The following is a 15,349-nucleotide window of genomic DNA, read 5'->3' as shown; positions in this document are numbered from 1 at the left end:
TCGAACCGGGCACATATATTTCCACTTTTATTAGATTATTTTTTAATTTCTTGTGCATGACTATTTCAACCATTATTTTTGCTTTCATATCAAAACCTTACCTAATCTATCGCCCCCCCCCCCACATTTCCTGTAATCATTTTAGATTAAACTTTTAGCAAAAGTTAAAAACGGGCAAAAGTTATAGTCTGTTGACCTAGAATGAATGCTTTATGCAAAATTGATGGTTGAATATGATTAAATTTGTATTCATTTTTTCATTAAATAAAATCCCTATTAATCTCTAAATGTGCATCGAATACGGCATAATCACGTTGACACACCGGTTCTCATTAGATTACCGAAGTTAAGCAACGTTGAGGCTGGTCATTATCAGATGATTGACCATTTAGAAAAGCAGTTGCTGTATGTAGGAGGACACCGACATCTCCTTGCAACAACCGCACAAACCTAATGCCGTCATCTCCCTTGACGCAGATATACATGCAACTGGGAATTGCTTGTAAATTTCATATTCCAGTGACACTTTCTCCTTCAGAGGAAGCCGGTTCATAGAGTGAGTGTCGCTTCAATACAGTGCATTGAATTGAAACGATAATACCTAGTTCACTGCACCTTATCATAACAAAAGTCTATACAAAATTTCAACCAGATCAGTCCAATAGTTTCCAAGACAGCTTATACAGTAAATGTTCTATTGTGATGACTACTTTGTATTAATCCCAAGCTGTGCATCAAATGGTTATCATAATATTTAGTTCGCTGTACCTTATAACAAATGTCCATACAAAATTTCAGCTAAATCAACTTAGTATAATAGTTTTGGAGAAACAGTGGAACAGACAAATAGACAGACATACTAAGAGAAATCTATTATATAAATCTCACATGTCTGTTTAAATGTATGTATGTATGTATGTATGTATGTATGTATGTTTGCCTAAAACTTTCGACAGAGGCGATGGATTTTCACGAGATCAGTATAATTTTGAAGCTCGACCCTTCAGACGACAAATATCGAAAAATTGGCTAAAAACATTCATTCCTTCACCCTCAACTGGGCACTTTTCTACAAGGAAAGGTCGTTTTTTTCGCCGATATTTTTGAAAGTCATCCCCTCTTTTTGATTGACTAGCCTTAATTTAAACCTATGTTACTTCCAGTTTGGCGGTGGACACAACAGCAAAGATGTCACTTTTTTTCACGTTCTTTTCCTGCTTCACGGTATGGGTTCAAACCTGCCTACCTGCCTACAACTACTTTCTTTTTTTTTTTCTCAGCATACACTTCCAAACACCCGGGCAACGCCGGGCACCCAGGCTAGTATAATATAAATTGTTATAAGAATTTGTTTTCTATTTTCAGTGCCTATTTTCGAAGATAAGATTCCATATTGCACGGAATGCAATGCAGTCGTCAAACCAGGTTAGTATTATCTTTTTTATTAAAAGTAATATGTCCGCCTTATTGAAATAATATGAAACATTTACGTCTCAAGAATCGGAACAGAACCTATTCAATGATCTTTTTTGTTTTAAAATAAAAAAAAAATTAATGTATGTTTCATATGTATCACAAACATTTTCGATTCTTTGTCAAATCATCAAGTAAAAAAGCAATTGAACAAAAAATACAGAAAAGCACATAAATGTAATTCATTGTTTTATTTATTAAATCTGTGCACTTTTTCAAAAATATGGTTACACACAAGGTCAGATGTGCTTTTGAAAAATCAGCACACTAGTACTCTATGGTATATAAAAAAAATGCCTGAGTAGCCCTGTCGGTATTATCTAGTAAAAGCGCCTCAACTAACTCCTTTAAGAGAATTTTAAAAGATACCCAAGAAACGGGCATTTGAAGTCAGAGAACATTTTCACACTGTTAGAGGAAAGACGTTAATAGCTTAAATTCCACAATGCAAGAATTAGCATCACATGGATAAAATTGTATTATGCAAAGCATTTTAAAATAGTATTACTGGTTTACTAGGTAATATTATTAATTGTAGATTTTGATGAAGATAGCTTCGAGTATTTAAAATTTTTTTACATAGGTTTTGAAATGTATTACTTTAGTGTTATTAACTAGAATTTGTTTTAAATCAGAGAGAAGAATAGTTATGTTTTGTAGATGTTTTTGAGCTAGAATTTACAAGATGCATAGTGAGGCAGCAGGATAGAGTAGTGTTAATAAAACCAATATAGTTATTAGCTTTATTATTATTATGGAAGTTATATTCTCCCAAAATGTATTTAAACTTATAAATAATATTGGTACTTTGTAATGTTTTAAGGGTTGGAGAGGGGTTGTTTTTTGTCTTGAATTTCTTAGAGTAAATAATAAGTCTTATTTTATTGTTAATTTGGAATATATATCTGTATACAATATTTTTATAGCTTTCTTTTCTAATAATAATTTCAAACTGAACCTTTTATTTTATCCATGGTGTTCGATTGTTCTTGTTTTGTCAGCCTTGGCCGGTTAGAAGTGTATTATTCCTATTTAAGGTTTGAACCTCCAACCTCGAGAAAACTGCTATCACGTTAAACAGATTTTTAATCAATACCTTTAGCAGATGATAATAACTAGAAATAATAGAATAATTATATTTCCATCCGATCAAGGCTGACGGAACGAGAACAATCTACCTCCATTGATTAACTAAAGGATTATGTTCAAAATAATGTATAGGTTCTGGAGTTTAACCTGAATGTTCCCAAGTTCGCAAAAATGTACCTGAATAAGATTGGAGACTACATTGGTCCAAACATTATATAAATAATAAGGATGAGAACAATAGTCCAAACATTCCAGATGATACAAATTATCAATCCTCATCTCAAAAATTCTGAAACATCATTTGCACTATTGATGCAAATAGCTCATGCACACCACCAAATAATATATGGCATGTGGACCACCAGTAAGATAATAGGATTTGTTAATAAACCAATCTGTTGTTTTGCTAATCACCAAAACTGAGAAAATTATCCAATTAATGACATTTTTAGTATTTCTATTAGACTAAGTAATTTCCTCGTTTATAATTACATAATACGTTGGGCTGCAATCCATTAAAAAGCTTGTGACAATTTTAACCTTTGATGGTGTATGATTTTATCAAACAGATTCTTAACTACTTAATTCACATTTTATGGTTTCACAAAATATACTTCAATTAACTAACTACAGTTCTTGAGAGTTTTGCTTTATTTCTGTGAATGGTAATGAGTAAAACATATTTTTTAATTAAATTCTAAACAAAAATTTATATAATAAAGTAAAGTTAGTCTCTTTCTTGATTTTTTTTTGTCTAAAAACATACTTTCTACAAAATGCATATTTAATTCTGATTTTATGTTCCTGAATTTTTTCATCATTCGGATTACTGTTCTCATCTTGAGTGTTATTTTCACAACGTTTCTATCAATGTAACTTTCAACTTTCTTCAGATATATTTTGTCGAACTTGGGAATCCTTCTGTCAAACTGTGGATTAAATAAAGGGTTGCGTTCAAAATTCTCTGCAGAATCCCAAGTTTGACAAGATACACTTAAAGATGGTCAGAAGTTACATTGGTCGAAACATTGTGCAAATAACACTCAAGATGAGAACTGTAGTCCGAATAATCCTAATAATGCTAATTCCTATTTGTCAGCTTCTTTTGTTGATCATTAGTCTTTGTTCTTAACAACAAAAAATATCTTTCAAGAACCATGGAACATTTTTCAAATACCATCTTAACTAGATAGCAGCAGCAGCAACTGCCTATCCTTAAACCAGTACAAATAGAAAAATGCTTAGAATTATAAGACATATGATTAACCCTAATACCTCAGTTAGTTGAGTGTTGGACTGAAGGTTCTGATTTCAATCCCGGATTTCAGCATTCACTTATTTTATGGTTCGAAATCTATTATTTATTATATTATATACATTATTTGATAAAATCTTTATAATGTTCAAAAAATATTTCAAGAATAAATGAATTCTTGTATCATTTAGGTTATTCAGATGACGATTCTCATTTTGACTGTTATATTCACAATATTTCGACAGATTTAAGGGTGGAAGAAATGCGTTGCATGGAGAGAAATGATATGAAAATGGTACAAAAGATGTGTAATGTGGGACTTAAAGATGGGCTTTGATCTATTGAGTTTAGAAGACGATAAAATCTAGACAGTATAGGGAGATATGTACAGAACAGGAGACTTTAATAATATGGCCTCATTGAAAATAATAGATAGAAGTTTTTAAATTAATAGATGTAGAACAGTTGAGATAGTAGGATCAGTTTGCAGAAGAAGGCCAAGAAAAACATTGAAGGAAAAAATCAGAATGGGCTTGCAAGAATAAGAGCTAAATAAAGACCTGGCCAGAGATAGGTTAGTTTCGAAGTTTATTTTCAAATGTTGTTTAACACATGCCAGTATTTAAAACAGAAGTTAAAGTTATTATCATTATTATTATTATTATTATTATTATTATTATTATTATTATTATTATTAATATTATTATGTAACCTCCAAACTTCTTCGGGGGGATTATTTCGAACTTAAGAACCTTCTAGTCATATTCAGAAACATAGACGGAATTTCAAACTGAATCTTTTATTTAATCAAAGGGGGTAGGTTGTTCTTGTTCCATTAGTCATGACTGGATAGATGTTAATCCCAATCATGAATCTTCATTTCGAAAATTCTGAAAAATAATGAAGGTTGTTGACAAGAAACGTAAATAATCTCCAAAACTTTCACCAGAAGCATGATAAGGTTTAATTAAAAATTTCAAAGTACTTTTTCAGTTAATGAATGTGATTTAAAAACAAAAAGATTTTCGATTATCTGCACCTATTTCCACGCAGTTAAGTCATTCTCTCCTTTACTTGTTTGTTTGTTTGCACATTTTTAAAATTAATGTAAACAGTTATTATATGCTTCAATTTTAAATAAGTTATCCTTTCTGATTTTATTCTTAAATGCTTATTTAAAATGTTTCATATTAACAGTCATCCGAGCAGGATTGAGTCATTTTTTTTTAAAAATTGGAGCTAAGTATATTATTATATTGTCAATAACATGATACAGCAATAACATGTGAAAATTGGCTAAAGTAAATTTTGAATTGTCAGCTTAAATGATATTTGGGTCTGACTTTGAAACTTTGATAAGATAATTTTGTGTGTTAGATTTGTGAAAAACTGAATCTGCTTTTATTTTAACGATTTTTTTAAAAAAATTTTCATAATTTCAGTTTGAAAGATTTAAGATTTAATATATACATTTTTTTTTGTAAACTTCTAATCGTTCTTGATGAAATGTTTACATTTGATTTGTATCAAATTTTACCAAATTTTTTATGCCAGGAATTTCTTTTTTCGTTTTTGACAGATATTGTATTTTTTGGAGAACAATTACCAAAGAAATTCTTTGTTTGCCAAAAGGTGAGTTGAGTGAGAATTGGGAAGGAATTCATTTTGCTTCATACCTGCACATTGTCACACACACACACACACACACACACACACACACACACACACACACACACACACACACACACACACACACACACACACACACACACACACACACACACATACACACACACAGAGGCAGATCTGCACACTGTCGCTCTCATACATTTGTACATATATATAATGTAAATAAGTATTTATGAAGGCTGATAGCAATGTGGAAGAAACTGGAATCGAGAAAGAGATTATAAACAAAATCAAAGACAATATTTGGGTTACAAATCTTCACATTATCTATTTATTTTTTCAAAAGATCTTTCACATACCAAATCAGTAAATATGAGACTTACTAATAGATATTAATAAAATATCCTGAATAAGGGGGAGGGGGCATTTTTTGAAAATAATTTTGGAAGAAACCGGCTCTTCTATAAAAAAAAATACAAAAGTGAAACTGGAAAGCAGAATGCAATATCAAGATCGCAGCCATCTTGATATTGCATTCTGCTTGATGGTTTCCTTTTTTCGTTCCTGTTACAAGCCAGTTTGCTAACAATATATATTCCAAAATTTATAATAATCGGTTTATAAAAATAAATACATAAATAAATAAAACATATATATATGCAACATAATGCTAATCTTTACAAAAAAACAATGTGCCTATGTTACCATATTTTTCAAATATATATTCCTAAATTCATAATGATCTGTTCATTATTTTAACAGATTTCTTATATATATATATATATATATTAATGAAAGCAAAGGGATGTAGTGTTCACCTGATATATGCAATGGTAAACTTCAAACTAATATAAATAACAGTATTAGAAAATTTAATCCCAACCGAATTAAAAAAAAAGCTCAATACGCAATAGAGAGTAAAGCTTATTATAAGAGAAAGAAAATTGAAACCGTAAGTTGAACTTTACAATCAAAATTTATTGTTCGACTGAATACTCCAAAAAACAATTTTCAAAGTCCGTATTCCGCAGAGTTTCAAAGAATGCTATTCTTGTTATTCTTCTCATCAGAGGACATAAAGAAATCAGCAAATTATATTTGTAGCAATGCTATAATTTGCTAGTTAAGGCATTAAGTGAAACCGCAATTTATTGTAGTTATAAATTGCCAAATAAAAATGTTGGATATGTAAAATATATATATATATATATATATATATATATATATTAAAACAAACAACGTATAATATTTCAGCTTACATTAAAATCCTCTCAAGTTGATCCGAAATGCAAAATAGTTCTTTCGAGAGAATGGATTCCAAAATGTCTTAGAAACGGTCCCATAATGATGTGAAGATGGGCCAGTCATTAGGGTCTGAGTATCAAGAGGAAAAGCATACCTGAGATGTTGGATGTGGCTGTGTGGTTCCTTTATTCTCCCAGGAAAACGCCTTGACCTTTGGTGGCATTCAGATTGGAATCTTCCTTTTCCTTAGGGCTGCTTCATTCTTTAATGCGGGCATTTATGGCAGACACAAAAAACACACAACACAACACAATAGTAATATATATGAAACTATTTATTTTATAAAATGTATACAATATATATATATATATATATTATAATATTAACATACAATTTACATATCCTACACTTGATTTTCACCATTACTTCATTAAAACTAACTAACCTACCTTAACTAGTGTTGAGGGAGAGGGGATGCCCCCCCCCCTCATTTACAGAGAGACAGAAATATGCGTACTCACCTCATGGCGGTCCAGACCGAAAGAGGTCGATAAAAGAAAGGGAATTATGGGGTTGGATTTTTCTGTATATCCCTCCGCCTACGGCCAAATTACCACCTGGCTATGCAGGGGGAGGGTGCGTTAACAACTACCACAACCGGGGCACTAAGATATAGTGCTGCAATTTTACATTAAATTAAAGTGTCTCCCACTTTTTGAGACAATAATGTGCGACATTAAGGGCAAATGTCACATAGCTCATTACACAATCCAGGTCATTAGCTTTCCAACGAGCCTTCATTTGTTAAATTCTGGTCAATAATCGCCGAGATTTGGGACTTATAAAATTGTCAAAAAAAGGTGGTATAGCTATATATGTATAGATATATCTATACTCGTAGCAAAATTGAATATTTAAACGCTCATATCTTTGGTTCTATGTGACGAAACTACGTGAAAATTTGCAGGCTTTTTGAAGATTACAATACTATTTATGGTTTAAATTTTATGACAATTGGCAAAAAACGAATCTATATTTTCAAACCAATAAAGTTTTCCCACATTTGCCTAAATTTGTATATGTAGTGTACTGGTAAGCCAGCTTCAGTTTTGGTGCTTGTGGGTGAATTTTGCTTAGGGTTTTTTTTGTTTGTGTGTGTGTTTTTTTTGTTTTTTTTGCTTGGTTCTCTCCTCTCTGGCCTTGCCAGGCCACTAATATATATATATATATATATATATATATATATATATATATATATATATATATATATATATTAGCTGTACCCGGCCACGCGTTGCTGTGGCTCAGTTTGTTAAAATGGAACATGTGAAAGTAGAGAAAAGTTTGATTCTTTTTTTCAAGAGAATGTACAAATTATTTATTTTTTTTAACAGATGTTAAGAAAATAAACAGAAAAATACTTCCATTATTAATTATGCAAAAAAATAAATAAAATGTTGATTTAGTGTTTCAATATGCTTATAAATTACGATAAAACTTGCTGAGTATGCACTGTTTTACGGTTGTTGTAAAAATGGAACGGAAACTTAAATTTCGCTTCGTTTTAATCTTTCTTAATTTTTTAATTGTGCCCCCCCAAACGAATATAATCAAAACAGTAACATTCAACAATTGTACTTTATGTATATGAAACACAAAATATTTATTTTAAAAAAATTAAAAAAAAAAAACTTAATAACGAAAGGGAAATAATTCCATTTTTAAACGAAAAAGTCAGTTTACCTAACTTACTGTATTAATGCTATTTTTTTTAAGCAAGAAAAAAAAGGTAAATATCCAGATACGCTACTACAGAACACCGACCACTCTAATTTGTTTTTGTATAGGTAATTGAGGTCGCTGACAACGAATCTGATAGTCAAACTTGGGGCAAATTTACCGTTTGCATGGTATTTACCCCTGAACCCACGAACTTCTTTCCACCATTTTGCAGCTTCCGTTTATGCTACGCACATGCACGCTGTAGCATAAACGACGGCTTCACCAAGCAAACTACGTTGGGGGGAGGGGATTTTTTTTTTCCAGGACATAGAATTTTCTAATTTTCAAAAATACGCTCTTTGGGTGGAATATTTAAAATTAGCTGAAAAAGAAATAAAATAAGAAAAGGAAAGCACACCAAGTATGGGGGGGGTATTTTATCTGTTTTTTTTTTTTTACCTGGAACATCGAATTTTCAAATTTTCCGTAAGTAACGCACCGACATTTACCAATTAGAACACCATTTAACATTTTCCGAAGATTTTACTTTGTACATTCGGGTGCCAGCGGGGGGGGGGGGCGGGCGGATGTGATGTTGGCGCGCATGCCCCAACATCACCCCCCCAAACAAATTAGAGTGGTCCGTGTTCTGTAGTAGCATATCTGGATATTTACCAAAAAAAAAATATTTAGGTTTGGCTATAAATTCCTAAACTCATTTCACCCTAAATAATTTAGGTGACTGAAATAGGAATCTAATTGAATCTTTAATTTCCTGAATAGTATGCGAGAATTACGGACTTTAGGGGCTTTTTTCGTAATGTTACTGTAAAAATTATTTTTTATTGTTACAAATTACGATGCTTTAAAAGAAGCAAAAATAAATTCTTGCGTTTTTTATTTACTACTGAAAACCATAACTTTAGTAAAGGTATTTTTTGTTTAAACAAAATAAATCATTTTCACTAAGAGTTAAGTAACAATAATTAGTTCATTATATTCTGCGATCATTATTTGAAAAATACTGCAATTTTCATTAAAATTCGTTAATTTCCTGATTTTTGGTGAATTTTTAAGTAAAGGGAGGAGTCAAAATGTGTATACACTTTGAGCGTCGGCATTCATTTTGCGACCACGTGTGGTTAATTTAAATTAAAGTTCAATCACATGGTTACATTATCAATAATCATGTAATTATATTGTAAACACATTCTGTTTACATTAAGCCTGTAGTGTTTTTTTAGTGATGCAATGTTGTCAACTGAAATTTAAAAAAAACCCGCGAGATCAGGAGAAAGAAATGTCCAGAAAATCGCTAAATAAATATGTTTCATTGAATAAAAACACGAAAAATATATCCAGTTTGGCATAAAAGTAACTTATCTTGCCTTTGATAACATTTATTTGTTATATATTTGTTTTTTTACAACTTTTTCGAATCTATGTGTACAGTAATACAAACCCACTAAACTTCGAAGGTTGGAATCCCCCCCCCACCTAAAATGTACTTGGAAAAATTGATTTTATAGTGAGATTTAAGAATGGTTAGTCGAAAAAAAGGTGAAAAACAAAACAAATAATCAATAAATAATTGTTACCAAAAGCAATAAATGCTACTTTTTTTTACTTACATTGAATATTTTCAAGCGCTTTTCTTTATTTTTTAATAATCTAATGCGGGTGTGTGGGTGCCAAATACCTCCAGATTTTCTGGAATTTCCCGCTAGATTGTAAACGAAATCTCCAGATATAGCAGGAAAACCGCTGAATTTCAACACTGGTCACGTGACAGGAAGCGGTAATAAATAATTGTCCCTAAATAAAAAATGGCCACTCTGTACAAAGAAATCCACCTATTTATCATAGAAAAATTAAGTATAATGTTATAATTAAAAAGAAATATATAAAAACATACATAGATATAGTAAACATATTATACCAAAACGTGGAAGCCATCCGTCCAGTGGTTTTTTAGACAATTAATTCCGAACGAACCAACATTTACATTTTTATATATATAGATATATATATATATATATATTGTTAAATAATCATAACATAAAAAGGAAAGAAGTTTAAACTATTTTTCAAGCCGAGTGAAAATATATATCTTGTTTTTTTGTTTGTTTTTTTCTGTTTTGTTAATCGTTGCCATGGAAAAAAATACGAAAAGAAAGAGAAAGAAAATCTACAACGGAGAGAGAAGGAGAGGGTAAAGGAAAAGACTGAACAAGAATGTGTCAAGCATATTTTAACCCCGCCACCCCACCTCCGACCCATCTAACTCCTTACATGTTCCTGTTCTCACTGCCAAAAACGAACAAAGAGGAAAAAGAAAGCAGACGAAGAAGAAAAGAAAGAAAAGACGAAAGACATTTGGGGGGGGGGGGGCTTTTCAGCAAGCAGTTATGGCTCGTGGATAAAGACTGGAATCATGAGAAAAAAATAATGTCGTTAAATCAAATTTGAATTTTGTACAAAAGTTGTTTTATTATTTGTTGGGCTCGGGACTTATTGAAGGATGTGTTATTTCTTGAGCACGATTTGCTATTTTGCTCATAGTGCAATAAAATTCAATGGTTTATACTTTCTTTTGAAACGAGAGGAGGAGGAGGAGGAGGAGGAGAGTAATTGTTAGTATGTACTCATTCCTACACGAGGCGTTCGCTTTTGTTTCTTAAAGTATTTTCCACGAGTACATGTTTTTTTGTTTTGGTTTGTTTTATTGTTTGCTTGTTTTTTGCTAAGCAAGCATCGCTTCCCACCTGCACGCCACTCTTTGACTCACCCACGCATACAGTTTCGCAGAACGAATGCTGGATTGCACAGACGTTTTTGTGCTTTTGGCTGATTATCCGAGATCGAAAACAAAGAGGCAGAACCATCGAACGTTTGCCGGTTGTTTATTTTCGATTGTTTTGGATTGTTTGTTTTTCAGCAAAACTGATTTTACACAATCGGTACTTTTTTCTTTCTTTTTTTTTTTTTTTTTTTTAAGATAAAAGAAAAGCCAAGCTGAGACTTTGATGTAAATTTCTCGTGTCTGCTGAAGAGACAAACTTGCATTCTCAATGTATTATGCATGCACGCATTCATATATATATATATATATATATATATATATATATATATATATATATATATATATATATCGCTAGATTCAGCCACTCTGATGAGTCGTAGACGACGAAACTCATATCAGTGGATAATTATATTTTAAAAACAAATATATAATCTATAATATAAATCTCACCTGTCTGTTTAAATATATGTATGTATGTATGTATGTATGTATGTATATGTCTGCCTCAAACTTTCGACAGAGGCGACGGATTTTCAGGAGATTGGTATCATTTTTGAAACTCGACCCTTCGGACGACAAATATCGAATAATTGGTTAAAAACATTAATTCCTTCACCCTGGGAACTTTTCTACAAGGAGGGGTCGCTTTTTTCGCCGATATTCTCAAAAGTCATCGCCTCTTTTCGATTGATTAGCCTTAATTTAAACCTTTGCCACTTTCACTTTTATACCATTATATAATAGGAATTGTGTGAGTTCTTTTCGTATGGACTCCTTTAAGGCTGGGTCGTTTTTTTTTAATATGTTTTACACAAATATACTTTATGTGTCTGACAATGTTCTTACATAGATTTTGTATAGGAATGTTTTCAATAAGTACCGATAATTGAAAAGAAATTGATGATAGAAGAAACAGTCAGTTTTGACTTATGTTAACGCCTTATACAGCCTAACATCACAAGTGCATTTGAGAAGATTTATTATCGCCCGAGCAGAAATGTGTGGCATATAAAATCAATAGTAGGTTCTTTGGTATGACAGGGATGCGTTCGAAATGAATGTTTATGTTTAGAGCACAATCGAACCATGACACTAGCTTTTGCATTTTAAACTTTTAATGCAAGCTATTAAATAAAAAAAAAATAATTTTATAAAATCAACAGTAGGTTCTTTACAGTGCAATGTAAACTACAATGTATTGTGAACTGTCACTGTGGGGAAGCAGATGAAGATTCCTCCCAGTGCACCGCGATGGTTTCCCATCAAGAGCAGGCAATCAATTGATTTGATTGAAAAATGATCGCTTACACTGATTTCCATGACAAAAATATGAGAGGGTGAAACATGCGTTGATCAATATTCAATCCCTGCTAGTATATATATATATATATATATATATATATATATATATATATATATATATATATATAAGTGAACGTGTCTCTGTGTGTCTGTACATTTTCCTACGCAATAACTTTGTCAATTTTCAGTCTACAGACTCGAAATTTGATATACAGGCTATTGAGATTTGGGAAAATCTTTGTAATCGGTTTTCGGCCAGAAATTTTGCTGTTAAAGGATCAAAGTTCAACGATTTAACCTTTGAGAATTCTACCAAACTCCTCCGACAATTTTATGTCTAAAAACTTGAAATTTTAGATATAGGTTTCTTGGACATGGATCAAACTTAATAACTTGATTTGAGCCCAAAATAATAAATGTTAAGGGGTCATAATAGGAGTCAAAGTTAAAAAAAATAACCGTTTTGGGGGGGGGAGGGGGTTGCTTAACATACATCTCCAAACACCCGGGCAACGCTGGGCTGAAATGCTGGGTGTTTGGATGTGTATGTTCGCAAAAAAAAAAAAAAAGTGATAGTAGGAAGGCAGGCTCGAACCCGTATCGCGAAGGAGGAAAAGAACGGGAAAAATACCTGACATCTTTGCTGTTACAACCACCAACAAACCGGAAGTTATTTATGTTTAAATTAAGGCTAGACAATCGAAAGGAGAGGATGACTTTCAAAAATATCGGGGAAAAAAGCGACCCCTCCCCTCCTGTAGAAAAGTGCACAGTTGAAGGTTAAGATATTAATGTTTTTAGCCAATTTTTCGATATTTGTCGTCTGAAAGGTCGAACTTCCAAACAATACTGATCTTGGTAAAATCTGTCGCCTCTGTCGAAAGTTTTAGGCAGACAGGCAAAGATACATACATACATTTATATATTGGTAACTAAAAATTTTCGACCCAAACCGATTAAAAAGCTTGCCCTATCTCTGAATACCCTTTATGTAAATTTTCAAATGTTTAGACCAGAAATTGACTGAGTAGTTTGGTAGAGACGGGAGAGGTAAATTTTTTTAAAACTTTGCCCCCTATTATGACCCCTTGTTTTGGGCTCAAAATCAAGTTATTAAGTTAGATCCATGTCCAAGGAACCTATATCTAAAATTTCAAGTGTTTAGACCCAAAATTGGCGCAGAAGTTTGGTAGAGTTCTCAAAGGTTAAATCGTTGACCCCTTAACAGCCAAATTTATGGCCGAAAACCGATCACAAAGATTTTCCCATATCAAATTTCGAGTCTGTAGACTTAAAATTGACTGAGTTATTGCGTGGGGGAAATGTACACACACACACACACACACACACGCATTCATTTGTATATATATATATATATATATACTAGCAGTTTATGCCCGGCTTTGCTCGGGCCCTATGTACTGTTCATAAGGTTATGTGCATATGTATATTTTAAAAAGTGTGAATATGTAAGGTAATGCCTTTCTGCATAATAGCCTTCCTTAATTACCATAGAGAAAAGACAGACAGACATTTTCACTTTTATAGATATACTAGCATGTGTGCCTGGCGTTGCCCGGGTATTTTGAGGTGTATGTTAAGCAAAAAAAAAAAGAAAAAAGCGGTCAATTTTTTTAAAATTTGACCCCTATTATGTCCCCTTTAAAATTTATTGTTTTGGGCTGAAATCAAGTTATTAAGTTAGATCCATGTCCAAGAAACCTATATCTAAAATTTCAAGTGTGTAGACCCAAAATTGTCGGAGGAATTTGGTAGAGCTCTCAAAGGTCAAATCGTTGAATTTTGACCCCTTAATCATTGAATTTTGACGCCTTAATCGCCGAATTTCTGACCAAAAACCGATCACATCGATTTTCTCAAATCTAAGTACCCTCTATATCGAATTTCGAGTCGTCTGTAGACTAAAAATTGACAGAGTTATTGCGTAGGGAAATGTACACACACACACACACAGAGACACTTTCACTTTTGTATATATATATATATATATATATATATATATATATATATATATATACATATATATATATATATATATATCTATATAATATATATATATATATATATTATATATATATATATATATATATATTATATATATATATAATATATATATATATATATATATATACATATATATATATATATATATATATAATACATATATATATATATATATATATATATATATATATATATATATAATATATATATATACATATATATATATATATATATATACATATATATATATATATACATATATATAATATATATATATATATATATATATATATATATATATAAGGAACTTTGTGAGTCTTTATGAACTCCAAAACGACATAGGCCGATTTTGGTGAAATTTCACACAAATGTTACCTTATGTGTCTGGGAGTGTTCTTAGATAGGTTTTGTACCAGAATGTCTCTGATAATTACCGATAATTGTACATAGTCTAACATCACTAGTGCATTTGAGAAGTTTTATCACAAACAAATATGTCTGGTATATAAAATCAACAGTAGATTCTTTTATATGACAGGGGTGCGTCGAAATGAATGTTTCTGTTCAGAGCACAATTAATGCATGGTACTTGACACTTGACTTTTGCATTTTAACTTTGATTATAATTTTATAAAATTCTCTACGGTGCAATGTATTATGGACTAAGTTAGTGCGAGGAAGAATGTGAAGCTTTCTCCTGGTGCACACGCGATGGGTCCCCAAATATAGATACGTAGCAATCAATCGATTTGATTGAAAAATTAGGCGATTTTACCGATTTCGATGCCAATAAAATATGAGAGAGT

General features: G+C 31.6%; 1 protein-coding gene across 2 annotated transcripts in view; it reads left to right on the top strand.

The window, feature by feature from the left end:
* The window catches only part of LOC145247405 (NAD-dependent protein deacetylase sirtuin-2-like), a 307,963-nt gene that overhangs the window by 272,907 nt on the left and 19,707 nt on the right, over positions 1–15,349 (top strand). For both annotated transcript variants that reach the window (XM_080109110.1, XM_080109111.1), the window contains 2 exons: positions 1,366–1,425; positions 5,397–5,449. In XM_080109110.1, coding sequence (XP_079965236.1) covers positions 1,366–1,425; positions 5,397–5,449 — 113 coding nt within the window. The remainder of the gene's footprint in view (positions 1–1,365; positions 1,426–5,396; positions 5,450–15,349) is intronic.

Source organism: Euprymna scolopes, chromosome 25 (genome assembly GCF_053919585.1).
Source record: "Euprymna scolopes isolate OS-2025 chromosome 25, ASM5391958v1, whole genome shotgun sequence".
NCBI lineage: Eukaryota > Metazoa > Mollusca > Cephalopoda > Sepiida > Sepiolidae > Euprymna > Euprymna scolopes.
Note: the sequence above shows the minus strand (reverse complement) of the source record. Positions and strands in the feature narration are given on the sequence as shown.